We start from the raw sequence: 14511 nt of genomic DNA on the forward strand, positions 1-14511 counted from the left end.
TCCCCCCCCCCCCCCCCCCCCCCCCCCCCCCCGCCACTCAGCCAGGCCCTGCTGACCTTGTACCTGAGCTCCAGGCAGCTCAGCACATCGGGCGCATTGGGGGCGAAGGCCTCGGGCAGGAACTTGAGGGCAAAGGAGAGGTTGGCGGCGTGCGGCGTGTCGCCGTGCAGGCTGTACCGCAGGGCCTTGCTGAGCACGGAGTTGAGCACCAGTGGGTTGAGCAGCTCCCCAGGCGTCTGGCCCGCCCCCAGCTGTGGCAGGAGAGGGCATAGGCGTCCCAAGGGAGTCCCGGCACCGGGGCCGGCAGCCACGCCCGCGCCGCACCCCACGGTTACCTTCTCAAAGAGCAGGTCGCTGAGCGACTGTGCGAACTCGCCGTCCTCCATGAGCAGGAAATGCCGCAGCGCCTCGAAGTGCGCCTCCAGCCGCAGCTCCACGAAGAAGTAGTCCACGGCAGCCTTGTTCACCAACGAGACGCTGGCCGGAGGGGGTCAGGGTCAGGGGCAGTGGGGCGCAGGGCGGGCAGGGCGGGCAGGGCAGGGGTGGGCACTCACTGCGCAGCCAGCGGGGCGCTGATGGAGTGCTTCATGAGCACAGGCAGCGGCAGGAGCTCGCTCAGCTGCACCGCGGTCTCATCTGCGTCCGATGGGACGCGGGGGTCCTCCGGGAGGGCGAAGGCCCGGGGAAGCCCATGGTGTAGCAGGTGGGCAACAGGAGGCTCTGCTATGGGATGGAAGATGACCGTTCAGCACAGGGGACACGCTGGGCTTCCGCCTGCCCGCCTGCCCGCCACAGCGACCGGCCACTCACACATGGCCTCATAGCTGTCCGGGTACTGCTCCAGCCCGTACTGCTCTGCCAGACCCGCTAGGTAGGCCTGCTCCTGGCCCCAGCGCTGGGCCGCGGCCACCTCCTCACCAAGGCCGGGGCTGCTCTGGGCCGCCACGTCATCCTAGGAAGGAAAGGGACAGTGGGATGCCCTACGTGCAGCCCCATCCTGGCAGGCCAGATCCCTAACCCCATCTGTCCTCACCTGTGAGCTTGGAGGGTGACTTGGAGAGAGGTCCTCCGTGTCCCTACTCGGTCCCGGTCCTAAGCAACACAAGTGGGGCAGGAGTAGTATGAGGGCCAAGTGCCCCTCCACAGTGGGACCTCCCAGGTCCCCAGGACTGCAGACTCCCTGCCCAGACCCCTCCTGGGCCCACAGATGCCACCAGTGATAGGAGAGCTGTAGGGGTCCCACTGACCTGGCTCTTCAGGGATACCATCACCCAGGTCCACAGATGCAGCCACTGCGGACGGCAAAGCCTGGAGGCCATGTGGCTCCCCACCACTGGAACCAGCCGTCTCTGCAGGCAGTCGTGGCTCGTGCTCACAGACGGGACTCTGTGCTCCCAGACTGAGACCCGACTGAGACACCTGGTCAGTGAGGCTCTGGCAAGGCCTGGGCATATTGGGCTGGCCTTGCCCAGAGAGTGCACTCAGCGCCATGTGGGACTGAGACATGTGTCCGTGGACATTCCACCGCGGTCGGGAGGGGGCCACATCCCACACGTTCTCCCCCACCTTGATGCTGGCGTCAGACACGTGTCCGTGGACATTCCACCGCGGTCGGGAGGGGGCCACATCCCACACGTTCTCCCCCACCTTGATGCTGGCGTCAGACACGTGTCCGTGGACATTCCACCGCGGTCGGGAGGGGGCCACATCCCACACATTCTCCCCAACCTTGATGCTGGCATCAGACACGTGTCCATGGACGTTCCACCGTGGTCGAGAGGGGGCCATCCCAGAAGTACAGCCGCCTATGGGAACGCTGCCCTCTGACACATGCTCAAGGAGCTGCCCCATGGCCTGACTGCTCCCTTCCTGGGGGACGGTGTGCCCAGCGGGGTGGGGGTGAGGCAGAGCCACGTGCCTATCTGGGACACCTGTGTCCTCTGGCTGTGTGACACTGTCCCGCCACAGCTGCTGCCCCTCATTGCTGGAGCCACCTCCTACAGTCTGCAGGGACCCTGGGGAAGCCAAAGGGGCCACAGCGGGCCTCAGGATGGTTCTGAAATCATACTCCTGTGACCCAGCAGGCCCTGTGGCCACCACATCGGATGGAGCCGAGGGAGGCAGGTCGGAGCCGATGGTTTGTAATGCCTCCTCCAGGACAGGGGCCGCACCAGCATGCGCAGGCGTCTCGGCCTCCCGGGCTCTGGGCAGGAAGTCTTGGATGCTGAGGCCCTCGGAGAACGGCCCCAGCCCGGCCCCGGGCCCTGGCTGCGGCTCAGCTCCTGGCCCCGAGCCGCAGGCCCCTGCAGCTGGTGGCCTGACTTGCTCCGGCGTCCCCACGTTCAGGCAGTCCCAGGCAGCCACATGCCGCGGCTCTGCACACCCGGAGTCGGAGCTGCTGCCACCGGCGGGGTGCTCACAGCCCAAAGACAAAGTCTGAAACACAAGTGGGTGTCAGTCTCCGAAGCTCGGTTCTGCAACCAGCACCAAAGCTCATGGAGCCGGGAACTGTTGGAACAGGCCGGTGCAGACGTGAGGCATCCAGTTCCCAACCCCATGCTCTGCGCCCGAACCCTGCCCCCGGCTCCTCACCTGGGACCCAGCAACAGGGAGGACAGCCAGTGGCTCCAGGGCCTTCCCCTCAGACACGTCCTTCAGCATCCCCTGAAACGCAGCGAACAGTGGTGAGCACCTAGCCCTGCACCATCCAACCCAAAGCCTCTGCACCCAACACACAGAAGCCACGGCTCCCAACTGCCCAAACGGGCCACAGCACGGAGACGAGAAGAGCCTGGGCCTACAGAGAGCACCCTGCGCTGCCTGCCGTCCGGCGCCGGCACGGCCTCCTCCCAGTCCCGACGTCCCTGGGCAGAGATGCCAACCCTTTCCCAGAACCCAGGTCCGCATGCACTCAGGGGTTCCGAGACCGCCGAAGCCCAGGGAAGAGCTCCCATGCAAAAGGAGCAATACCTGAATGTGCTCCTGATCCTCCACGAGGAAACGAAGCCGCGCGCTTGCCAGCCGGCGCCTCTGGATCTTCCACAGCGCCTTCTGCTCTCGGCGAGCAGCTTCTGCCGACAACTTGCTATAATGGTCAACCAGCGCCTGCCTAAAGCCACACCCAGAGAGACCCAGCTGCCACGGTCGCCCGACACTGTCCAGCTGGTACCCCACGGGCTAGGGTGGCTCTCCACGGCGGAGGCCCTCGGCACCTTCCCGGGCCAGCAGCTGGTCCCCGGTGGGGCCCCCTACTGCACCTGCAGGGGCCTCGCTGGGCAGGTGTTTCTGCCCACCAGACCAGGACCCCGGAGGACAGGTGCCTAGCCCAGGCTCAGCTGACATCTGCTGAGCAAACACCAGAATGAGCCGCTACACGGTCGGAAGCAAGAGGACAGGCAGGAGGCCCAGGGCTGCCAGGCCCCCCGTACGAGAGGCACCTTCCTATTCTACTGAACTAAAGACAAGTGCCCAAGGGTACAGAGAGCATAAGGCAAACGCCGCATCCGCTTCCCTGGCAGCTCTCCCCGCACGTTACTCCCGGCGATGCTAGTCCTTTCACCAGCAGGGAACAGGGTCAGACCTGGACGGGCTCATTCCCACTCGGATGCCCCAGACCAGGGACACGGCCCTACACTTTGCTGTCTCCCATCGGCGACAGAACACCCACCCCACACGCACAGAGGCGCACACGTGCCCAGGTGCACACACACGACACGTGCTCCGTGAACAGTATCTAAGGTCAGGACGACTGTGGTCCTGAGAGAAGAGGCAGGAAGAGACAGCCCCCCACAAAGGTGCCCCTGGGAGAGGCCGGCTCTGCTGCCAGGTTACAGGAGACGCAAGGGAGGGCGGGGCAAGGTAAAGGCACCATGCGACAGCCTCCTGGACAAATGCCCCGTCCATCTAGCGTCAGGCTCACCACAGGCTTAAAAATAAGGAAAGGGACAGGAGTTGTTGAACTTGAAAAAAAACAAGAGACAGGCAAGTAGGAGACAGACCCACCGTGCGTGCCCTGTCTGGGCTCCAGTCCACACTAACCCACCGCGAAGAGACGCGCGGAGGACAGGGGAGCACACGGAGCGTGGCGGAGCTGCCCGAAGCCCTCAGCCCAGGCGCACGCGGGAGCTCGGACCCACTCTTCACACACACGTGAGAATCTTCAAGATGCAAAGACGACCCTCACGAGATCATGCCAGGACAGCCCAGAGTGGCCACCTCACCCGCGACCGCCTACCTCGCCCTCCTCTCCAGCTGCTCCTCCAGGGCCCTCAGCCGCCTCTCCCTGTCGCGGAGCTCTCGCACTCGGCCGGCGTCGTCATCCGGGGCCTCCTGCCGGGCTGCCCGGCGCCGCTGCACGAGGCACCACACGCGGCCCCGCGCGTCAGAGCTGGACCCCATGGGCCCCTGCTCCCTGGCGCCCCTGCACGAGGCACCACACGCGGCCCCGCGGGCCCCAACCCCCGGCAGCCACACCGCCTACCTCCTGGTCCTGCACAAGCTGCTCCTTCAGCCTCTGAAACTGCTCTCGCTTCCGGGCGTCCAAGGCCATGCGTTCCGAGGTCTGCCGATCTGTGGAGATGAGGGGTGCGGCGTGGTGAGGTGCCTGCGCAGGCAACCCCAGAGCCACAGAGGGCGGCCCGAGCCGCACGCACCACTGAGCGCTCGCAGGACTCTGGACGCTGCTTCCCGAGCCTGGACAATCAATTCTTGCTTTGCAATTTCCACTCGTAATTCCTGAAAGAGACCATCTATCGACACATCCAAATTCTCCGTCCCCCGCTCTAGGGCGGCCTCAGAGCAGGGGCTGCTCAGACCCCACACAGGCCCCTCCAGGGTCAGCACCCTGGCTCCACAAGCCTTGGCAGTCAACACACACCCCCCGCCCCGAGCAATCTGGGCCGGGACCCCAGGCCTGCGCGCACCCACCCGGAGGAGAGCAGGAGCTCGCGGCGGGCTTCTCCACAGGGATGGAGGACCAGGCCCTCCCTGCCTCCCCCCGTCCTTGTTCTCCTTGTTCTCTCAGGTCTCCCCTGGGGGGCCGGGCCAGAAACGGCCTCCCATCAAACCCCTCCCTGGGCACGCAAAACACTCGAAGCTCAGGTCCTGGTACACCAGCCTGCCCCTTCCGAGCAGGAGAGGAGCTCAGAGGCCTCCGAGTGTGGGAACCTCTGGTCCTCCTGCCCAGGACTGGGCCTACCACCCAGCCAGCCCCAGAGAGGAAAGGACAGCCCCTGCCTGGGCGTCCCCCACCCAGATAACCCTACCCAGACACAGAACACCAGAGGCGGCCTCCCCATCAGCCCGAGACCCTCAGAGGGGAGGGAGGTCCCACAGCGCCCAGCACCTTCTCCTCCTTGCTGATGCAGCTGTGGCGTGCCACCCTCTCCATCCGCCCCACGTAGATGGCACAGTCCCTCTCGACCTCCTTCAACTCCTCAGGGGAGAAAATCACCGAGATCCGAGGGACGGGGACATCAGACCAGCAAAGGTAATGCTACAAAGAGGGAAAAGCTGAGGTGAGCCAGTGACATGCAGACCCATGCCCAGCTCTGCCTCTGTTCCTGGTGACCTGTGGGGATAGCTCCCTTTCTCAGAAATGTTCATTCACCCAAGGGGCATGGCTCCAGGACACTCCAGATGGGTTGTGTGTGGTCTCTGCCCAGGCCATGGCTGCCTCCCACCAATGACCCTCCAGAAGCCATGAAGACCTCTTCTTGGCTTCCCTCACTGGAGGAGTGTGGGCTACAGGCCTGGGCACAGGCCTTGAGCTCAGCCCAGACAGAACAGACCCCATCCCACAGCTAGCCACCCCCAAGACCCGCTCCCTCCCCAGGGAGCCCCGGCCTGTGCACTCCCCAGCATCTGCCCCTCCCCATGTCCTGGCAGCTTCGGTCTATTCTCAGCCCAGCACAGGGAGACCCCATGAGCCAGAGGCCTCCTCCCAGCCCCATCCTGGGCAACCCGCCTGCACCCCACTCCACAGCTCTTCACCCCATGGACACGTGGGCCGCTGCCAGGCTTCCTCTTTGGAGCCTGGCAAACCCTTCTCCCCCAACCCACTAAGCCACGAAGACATGACTCCCTAAACCAGGTCCACCCTCCTGGGGATGCGGCCCATAACTGTCCCACTGGGGCAGTTTCCTGCATGGAGAAAGGAGGGAAGGATGGAAGGAGCCCACCACCCCTTGGCCTCCGAAATGCCTTTGCTTCTCGTCCTGTCTCTGCACAAGCTCCCAGAGACTCGACGAAGCTGCTTGTGACACTCAGGGGAAAATGAGAGCTGACCACAAACTACAGACACAAAGGGACAGGAGGGCGGGCCCCCCTCACCCGGGGGCAGCAGACTTTCAGCAAGTTGATGGTCTTCCCGCAGACGTACACATCATGGGCAATGTGCTTCAAGAACACAGGGACGCAGTCCTCCACCTCTTTGGAAATGAGCACATAGCCATGGGTCCAGTAAAATTTATCTGAATTGGGGACAGGAAACACGGCCGGCTGGGGTTGAGCACTAGCCCTGAGCCACATGATGGCAGAGGCCCAGCCCAGCCACCAGCAACCGCCTACCTCTGAAGCCCAAGTACTCGTGGTTCACCTGGATCATGAACTCGCCGCAGACATCTCTGAAGACGCCACTGTACACCCAGTCGTGGATGAACCTGCCACAGCGGATGGGCCCACAGTGAAGGGTCATGGCGGCCACATGTGTATTCTGACCGAGGCCACAGCCCAACCCCCTCCTGCCCTGCCTCCCCACGCAGTTCTCCCCCCTCCTCCCACACAATCTCCACCATTAGCAGGTGTGGGACAACAGACTGCTATTGTACATCTGCGGTGGGTACACGGTCTGCGTGGGGTACATGGTCTGTGCAGGGTTCGCGGCCTGCATGGGGTACGCAGGGTGCACAGGGTACACGGTCTGCGGTGGGTGCGCGGTGTGCTCGATACGCGGTATGCGCAGGGTTCACTGGGTGCATGGGGTACACGGTCTGCGGTGGGTGCACGGTGTGCTCAGGGTACGCGGTTTACGCAGGGTTCACGGTCTGCATGAGGTAGGCGGTCTGCGTAGGGTATGTGGGGTATGTGGGGTGCACAGGGTACACAGTCTGCGCGGGGTTCGCAGTCGGCTCAGGGTTCATGGTCTGCGCGGGGTACACGGTCTGCTTGGGGTACATGGGGTGCGCAGGGTACACTGTGTGGGGTTCACGGGGTGCATGGGGTACATGGTCTGCATGGGGTTCACGGCTACGCGGGGTTTGTGGGGTGCATGGGGTACATGGTTTGCACAGGGTTCATGGTCTGCTCAGGGTTCGTGGTCTGCACAGGGTACGCAGTCTGCTCGGGGTACGCGGGGTGCACAGGGTGCACGGTCCGCACAGGGTTCGCGGTCTGCGCGGGGTACATTTTCTGCACGGGTTCACGCGGTGCATGGAGTACACGGTCTGCATGGCGGGGGCTGCATTGTTCGCAGTCTATGCGGGCCCCACCTCGTGTAGGGCTCACAGCTGGTCTTCAGCAGGGACAGCAGCACGGGATAGTGCTCGTTGCTGCAATTATCCAGAGCTTCCTGGTACAGGTAGGAGAGCAGCTTCACCCCCTGGAGACAGCAAGGGGAGGTTTAGGGCACTCACCCCATGCCCCTGACACCCAGCAGCAGCCCCACCACCCGGCCGCCCCTTGGGAAGAACAAGAACTCACGGTGGGGAAGGCGGCCTTGGGTTCCCCGCTGCCGCTACCTGGGAGCGCAGTGCCCACGCCACAAAGCTCGGCCAGGTACCTAGATGCAGAGGATGCATGAAACCAGGTGGGCAGATGCACTGCACCTCCAGGTCCAGGGACACCGGAGCAGAATGTCCCTCAGGCCCATTTCTGCCTGCCTTTACAGAGTACAGGGACTCCAGACCAGAGCCTCCTGCCTGGCCCCTCCCTGCACACCCCGTACACCCCCACCCCCTTCTCAGGCTCAGACAAGACCCAGAGCCACCTGAGTCTGTGACCCTTCCCCTGCACCTGTCGCACCCCACCGCGTCCCGCCCAGTGACATCTCCTCTCACTCGCGGACTGGGCAGACCCTGCCCAGACCCCTCGGCCTCCGCCCTGCTGCAGTCCATGTCCACAAGACAGCACTGTGCGCCTACCCCGCCACCCCCCTGCACCCCACCGCTAGCCCCTCTACCCGTGAGGTGTCCCCTCCCACTGAACCACCCTCCCCAGCACCCCCAGGCCCCATGCTCCCTTCTCCCAAGGGCACCCACCACACCACTCCACCCGCTGTTTACCCACTGGCCCGTGAGCGCCAGGAGCCAGGACTGTGGGGACCCTGGGTGCCTTTCAGACAGGAGCCCCCAACCCCAGACAGGGCCTGCCACAGAGGGCCACCAACAGATACTCAGCACACAGCACCCGGGGAGCCCTTCGGGGGGAAAGGGCCCCTGTTCCCACCAGCCCTTCGCAGCCCAGCAATTCGTACAACGGCCCCCCGCCAGGGCTCACCTGAGCTGCCGCCCCAGTTTCTTGAAGAGAAAGCCAATGGTGAGGAGGCTCAGGGTGGGTGGGGTGGAGAGGACGCAGGCCCGATAGTACTGCAGGTACCTCCTCAGGCCGCTGGTGAAGGCCTGCAGGGAGAAGGGGCTGGAGGCAGGGCGGCCGCGCACGGGGATGCCGCTGCGGCATGCGGAATTCGGAGGACACCACTGGAGTGGGTCCTGGGGCTCCATCATCTGCGGAACGGCCATCTCCGGGTCGTGCCCAGGGACCCCCGCCCAGCTGGAAGCAAGGACCCTTCACGAAATCCCAGAGCCCAGACCAGCTACACCAGGAAACTTGGAACTGTGGGTCCCAGGGGGAGTTCTGAACCACCGGGGTCTCGACCACACGTGCGTCCGGGGCTGCATCCACAGCCACGGGGCCCTAGCTCAGCCTCCATCTCCACAGGAGGTCTGCATGGAAGGCTCCGGAACAAAAGTCAGTTCACCCACCAGCCATGTCCCCCAACCCACACAGCGGTCCCTCCCATCTTCGTCAGTTCCCTCCTTGCCTCCACCAGCCACCCTGTGCCACCTCACACCTGAACCTCATCAGGTCAGCCAAAGGCAATGCCACTGGGCCCCAAAGTGAAGGGACCCAAAGTGCCCCTACTAGGCCCCAGCACCTTGTCTCCTCTGCTCAGCCTCCCTGCTGCTGCTTTCTCTGTTCTCCCAAAGCTCCTGCCCCGTCTGGAGGCCTGTCCCTCCCAGCAGCCCACACCTGCTGTCCCGGGGTTGGGGGTGCTCTACCCGGCGTATGGGCCGACTGCAAGGTTCTCCAGAAGAGATGGCTCAGCCCCAGGGCCTAGAACCCCAGTGTCCCAAATAAGGGAGGACACGGTGCGACTCCCTGAGGGCCGAGCAGGGAGCAGGCAGTGCACGCCCACCCCGTACTGCCCCAGCCCCGAATGCCGGCTGCACTTCTGTCCCACGGCCTAAACACGGGCTCCCCAGGTCTGCAGGTAAGTGACACGGGGCTAAAACATCATCCCGGGGGACCCCGTTCCCAAAGAGTGACTGTCAGCTTTTAGACGTTGCTAAGGAAACAAAAGGTGGTCCTGGGGTAGAATTCTGAGGTTCCCGGGAAGGTCTGGGACAGCCACAAGGCGGAGGGCCACACCTGGAACACGAGCCCCTTGCCGCACGAGGAGTCCAGCACAGGCTGCAGAGAGAACTGGCTCAGACGTGCGTAGTGCGTCCCACACTCGGCCACCTCGGAGAGGAGGCTGCTGACGCTCTCGGGAGAGGCTCCGGACACATGGACACCTCGCTTCACCATGAAGGTCTGGGCCGGCTGGACAGGGCAGAACAGAGGCTACTGAGTCAGGCACCCAGAGCCCAACATGGTATCGCTGCCCCCTCCACCCCCTCAGCACGGCGCAGTGTCCCCAAAACCACGACACACAGACGGGAAGCACCGAGAGCGGAGAGCAGACGGCCACCAGGCAGAGCCCGACCGTCCCCCACTCAGCACAGAAGCTACGCCTGCAGAAACAAGGCAGATTTCTCATGGACCACACTGCAGAGTGCACGTCAGAACGTGACGCCCACTGCGGGTGAGGGCGCAGGGGGACACACCGCCTCCCATGCGGCACAGCCGTGCACGCAGAACACCTGCGGCGCAGGCACCGGGTCTGGTCGCTCGGCTCGCAGGGGCACCACAGGGCACCCCAAGGCAGTAACACACGGCTGCGGCTGAGCCGGGCAGGCCAATAGACAAGCCCCAGACGTCCCAGCCAACGCAGCTCTAGCCACAGGCTCCAACAGACACAACACCTCCCAACATGTTAAGATGATAAATGTTCTGGGGCGCCTGGGTGGCTCAGTGGGTTAAAGCCTCTGCCTTCGGCTCGGGTCATGGTCCTGGGGTCCTGGGATCGAGCCCCTCATCCGGCTCTCTGCCCAGCAGGGAGCCTGCTTCCTCCTCTCTCTCTGCCTGCCTCTCTGCCTACTTGTGATCTCTGTTAAATAAATAAATAAAATCTTAAAAAAAAAAAAGGATGATAAATGTTTTGTGTGTTTTATTGCAATTTAAAGAAAAATTTAAGTAAACAAAAACCTCTCCCAACAAAGAAGAGCTCGGGACCAGACGGGCGTTATCAGTGAATTCTACCAAACAATTGAAGAACTAACACCAATTGTTCTCAAACTCTTCCAAAACCCAAAAGGGGGGAATACTTCCCAGCTCTAAGAGGCCAGTATTGCCCTGATTCCAAAGCAAGATAGACACTATAAGAACGGAAAACTACAGGCCAACATCCCTTATGAACATAAATGTAAAAGTCTCTGACAAAATACTAACAAACTGGGGCGCCTGGGTGGCTCAGCTGGTGAAGCATCTGACTCTTGGTTTGGCTCAGGTCATGGTCTCAGGGTCGTGCGATGGACCCCCATGGGCACCATCCTGGACGTGGAGTCTGCTTGAGATTCTCCAGCTCTCCCTGGCCACCCACCCAAAAATGAAATAAATAAATGTGAAAAAGAAAATACTAACAAATCAAACCCTGCGGCACATTAAGAAAGGGAGGCTCGGCACCCAGGAATCGATCAGTCCGGCCTTCACCGAGGGTCACGTTGGTCTGCGAGCTGCTTCAGCACCACAGCAGAAGACATCAAGACCGAAACCGAGAACTTCCAGGACTTCATGACCACTAAAGGGGAGACACCTCCGTGCGTGACGTACCAGCACCGTATCCTGGGTGTCAGCCTGGGACGACCACCAGGCAGGAGGCATGTTTCCTGGGAAGGTGGGACCTGGCTGCACCCCCTCCCCTCTGTCCTCCATCCATCTCCCACCTGTGTGCCTGCTGACCCCCACCCTGGGATCCTGAATCACAGCTCAGCTAACAATAAATACTCACTGGAGAAGTAGAAAAAAGCAAAACAATAACGCTATAAACCACAATAGAATGAAGAAAAAATAGTGTTACCTTAATTGGTGCAAAGAAAGCATTTGACAGATTCCAGCACACTTCAAGATAAAACCCACGTATGACAAGCCCACGGTTAGCACCATGCTCCACAGTAAAAGACCACAAGATTTTCCCTAGGACACGGGAGGCAGGAATGTCGGCTTTCACCACTTCTGTTTAAAACAGCAGTAGTGGGGCGCCGGGTGGCTCAGTGGGTTAAGCCTCTGCCTTTGGCTCGGGTCATGGTCCCAGGGTCCTGGGATCGAGCCCCACATCAGGCTCTCTGCTCAGTGGGGAGCCTGCTTCCCCGGCCCCTCTGCCTACTTCTCTATCTACTTGTGATCTCGCTCTCTGTCAAATAAAGAAAGAAAACCTTTAAAAAAAAAAAAAAAGAAAGAAAAGAAGGAGCAGGGGACACCTGCCATGACCTGGGGAGGCCCTGAGGACGCAGTGCTGAGTGAAACCAGCCAGACACAGAAGGACAGTCCTGTCTGGCCCCACTTCCCAGAGGCACCCGCAGTGGTCAGACTCAGAGCAGACGGTGGGGCCGGGGAGGGGGCTGCAGGGGGAGAGTATGTGATGGGGACAGAGTTTGGGAAGTTCAGGTTGGGAAGATGATGATCACACAACACTGGGAATGTAGCCAATGCCACTGAACAGCATACTTAAAAGTGGTTTAAAAAAAAAACGTGGGGGGCACCTGGGTGGTGCTGGCAGTCAGGTGTCTGACTCCCAGTATCAGCTCAGGTCCTAATCTCAGGATCGTGAGCTCGGGCCCGCGATGGGCTCGGCGCTTGGTGAGGAATCATTCCCTCGACCTGCCCCTCGCCCCCTGCTCACAAGCACACACACACGTGCATTCTCTCTCAAAATGAATAAATCTTACCCCAAAAAAGTGATTAAGATGGTAAATTTTCTCTTATGTGTATTTTACTGAAAATGAAAAAAAAAGGAGGGGGGTTGCTTCCACAGTAAGGTCATTCGTACAAGGCCTCGAAACGGCATTCTAGAAAGTCTCCAGAGGGTGGCCCTCACCCCAGCACCCCCGTCAGTCACCTGAGGGGTCAGCGGGACCTCTTGTCTCCGGGGCAACCCCCAGGACGCGCACTGAGCACATACTCAAGTTCAAGAACAGCCACTTTGTAACGACGCTTAAAGTCCGGAGAGGTGGCTGCTGACCCGAGAGAAGGCCGCAGAGTGCGCAGGAAAGGCTTCGTGCTCATGAATACATTCGTTCACTTCATGAGAGCCCGCCAAGGAGCAAACGGTAGAAAAACGGCCGCTGCTGCTCAGAATGAGCCCAGTCCCGCCCACTGGCCAGGAGAGAAGCCCACAGCACTGAGTAAAGCCAGCGACCGTGTCCAAACCGCGGGCCCCCTTCCTGCACGGCAGGTGCTCCCCGGGGCCGAATGTGCGTCCCGCCAAGCACAGGGAAGGCTCAGAGGGCCACTTGGGGCCTCTTGAGGACGGCCAGGGAAACAGGGAGCACATTTCCATGGTTCCACCAATAGCAAAAAACATCTCACTTTTGTTCAGTTCTGGAAGGATGTTCAAAAATGAGTACTTTTTAGAACTGAAACGAGAAGACCGTGGTCATGTCCTCTAGGCAGGCCGTGGAGCCAGCTTCCCCGGCGACCTGCAGCGTCCTCCCCCGGCCCACCGCTGAGGCTGGCATCCAGCCACCCACTTACTGCACTGGGCTCCCGTCTGCCCTGCACAGTGCCCGGCCGATGGCGGGCTGTCAGAGACGGGGCTGTCCCCGCACGCCAGCGCTTGCTCACCTGGCAGAGGGAAAACGTGGCCGACGCGACCCCGATCAGGACGTTCAGCGCATCCTTCACCAGCTCGCACTCCTTCACCAGGACAAGCGGTGGGGCCTGTAGCAGGCCCCCGCCAAGCACCTGCAGCTCCCCGTGGCGGAGCCTGCAGAACCTGTCGAAGGTGTCCCTTCCGGCCTCGGTGAGGTACGGCTCCTCTCTGTGGCCGGGGGGGCTGTGGGAGACAGAGGAGGGGGCACTGAGCGGACGGAGCAACACAGACACCTCAGCCACATACAGAGAAGCCCGGGGAGAGAGACACGAAGACCAGAAGCAGCAGGAAGCGCCCCCGCCTGCCCAGTGCCCAGGGCCACATGCCGGTCCTCAGCATGACGACCACACGGTGTCCACAGCAGCACGATTCACAACAGCCCAAAGGCAGACGCAGCCCAGGTGTCCACGGACAGACGAGTGGGTGAACAACACATGGCCTGTCCATAAAGTGGACGATGACTCAGGCCCAGAATGGACACTAACACCTGCTGAACTTCGAAGACATTATACTAAGTTAGAGAAGCCACAGGGAAAACCGTAGGCGCTAAACAAGCGTGAGGGCAAATCTCAGGCTAAGTGCACTGGCCGCTCCTGCGTTCCGGGACGGCGCCAGGCGGCCAGCAGGGGGAGCTCCCGGTCGGGGCAGCCCCAGCAGGACCAGGCCCAGGAGCAGGTGACTCCCAGCCCCAGCAGCAGCTCCCTCCTGGAGGAACGGGCTGTGAGAGCCCCTGCCGGCCCTCCGGGGATCCTGATGAGCTCTCCTTTATTCAGTTTCAAGAAACAAAAAGTCGCACAAATTTTGGGATGTAACATGCCTGCTGGGTTTGCAGAAGGTGTCTCCCAGCACACGGCAGCCTCGGGGGCTCTGCCTCACATGGTGCTGTGCTAGGAATTCACAGCCACATCATTCAAAAGCAGCCCAAAAAACCAGTATCACTTTTTCAACATTCCTTTGAAAACCATCAACCCGTACTGAAAAACATAAAAGAGCTGTTTTTTAAAATCCACTGAAAAACTAATTTCTTAATAAGGGGAGCTTAGGGAACACAAGCCCTTTTAAAACTTTTCTTCTGGGGCGCCTGGGTGGCTCAGTGGGTTAAGCCTCTGCCTTCGGCTCAGGTCACGATCCCAGGGTCCTGGGATTGAGCCCCGCATAGGGCTCTCTGCTCAGCGGGGAGCCTATTCCCTCTCTCTCTGCCTGCCTCTCTGCCTACTTGTGATCTCTGTCAAATAAATAAATAAAATCTTTAAAAAAATGAAAAA

General features: G+C 61.3%; 1 protein-coding gene across 7 annotated transcripts in view; it reads right to left on the minus strand.

Moving 5' to 3' along the window:
• TUBGCP6 (tubulin gamma complex associated protein 6) overlaps positions 1–14511 on the minus strand; it is a 32043-nt gene that overhangs the window by 12101 nt on the left and 5431 nt on the right. For 6 of the 7 annotated variants that reach the window (XR_007129259.1, XM_047739877.1, XM_047739876.1 and 3 more), the window contains exons 3-21: positions 13219–13429; positions 9646–9819; positions 8494–8615; positions 7699–7777; positions 7488–7597; positions 6568–6659; positions 6331–6470; positions 5345–5494; positions 4653–4734; positions 4481–4569; positions 4235–4350; positions 2971–3109; positions 2593–2664; positions 1248–2436; positions 1034–1092; positions 811–952; positions 555–723; positions 336–477; positions 57–251 (exon numbers count right to left, since the gene is read on the minus strand). Coding sequence is in view for 6 of the 7 variants with exons in the window: in XM_047739877.1 (XP_047595833.1) it covers positions 57–251; positions 336–477; positions 555–723; positions 811–952; positions 1034–1092; positions 1248–2436; positions 2593–2664; positions 2971–3109; positions 4235–4350; positions 4481–4569; positions 4653–4734; positions 5345–5494; positions 6331–6470; positions 6568–6659; positions 7488–7597; positions 7699–7777; positions 8494–8615; positions 9646–9819; positions 13219–13429 (3472 nt within the window). In the remaining variant the exon portion in view is untranslated. The remainder of the gene's footprint in view (positions 1–56; positions 252–335; positions 478–554; positions 724–810; positions 953–1033; positions 1093–1247; positions 2437–2592; positions 2665–2970; positions 3110–4234; positions 4351–4480; positions 4570–4652; positions 4735–5344; positions 5495–6330; positions 6471–6567; positions 6660–7487; positions 7598–7698; positions 7778–8493; positions 8616–9645; positions 9820–13218; positions 13430–14511) is intronic. The other variant, XM_047739878.1, reaches the window with a different exon arrangement.

This window comes from Lutra lutra, chromosome 8 (assembly GCF_902655055.1).
Source record: "Lutra lutra chromosome 8, mLutLut1.2, whole genome shotgun sequence".
Lineage (NCBI taxonomy): Eukaryota > Metazoa > Chordata > Mammalia > Carnivora > Mustelidae > Lutra > Lutra lutra.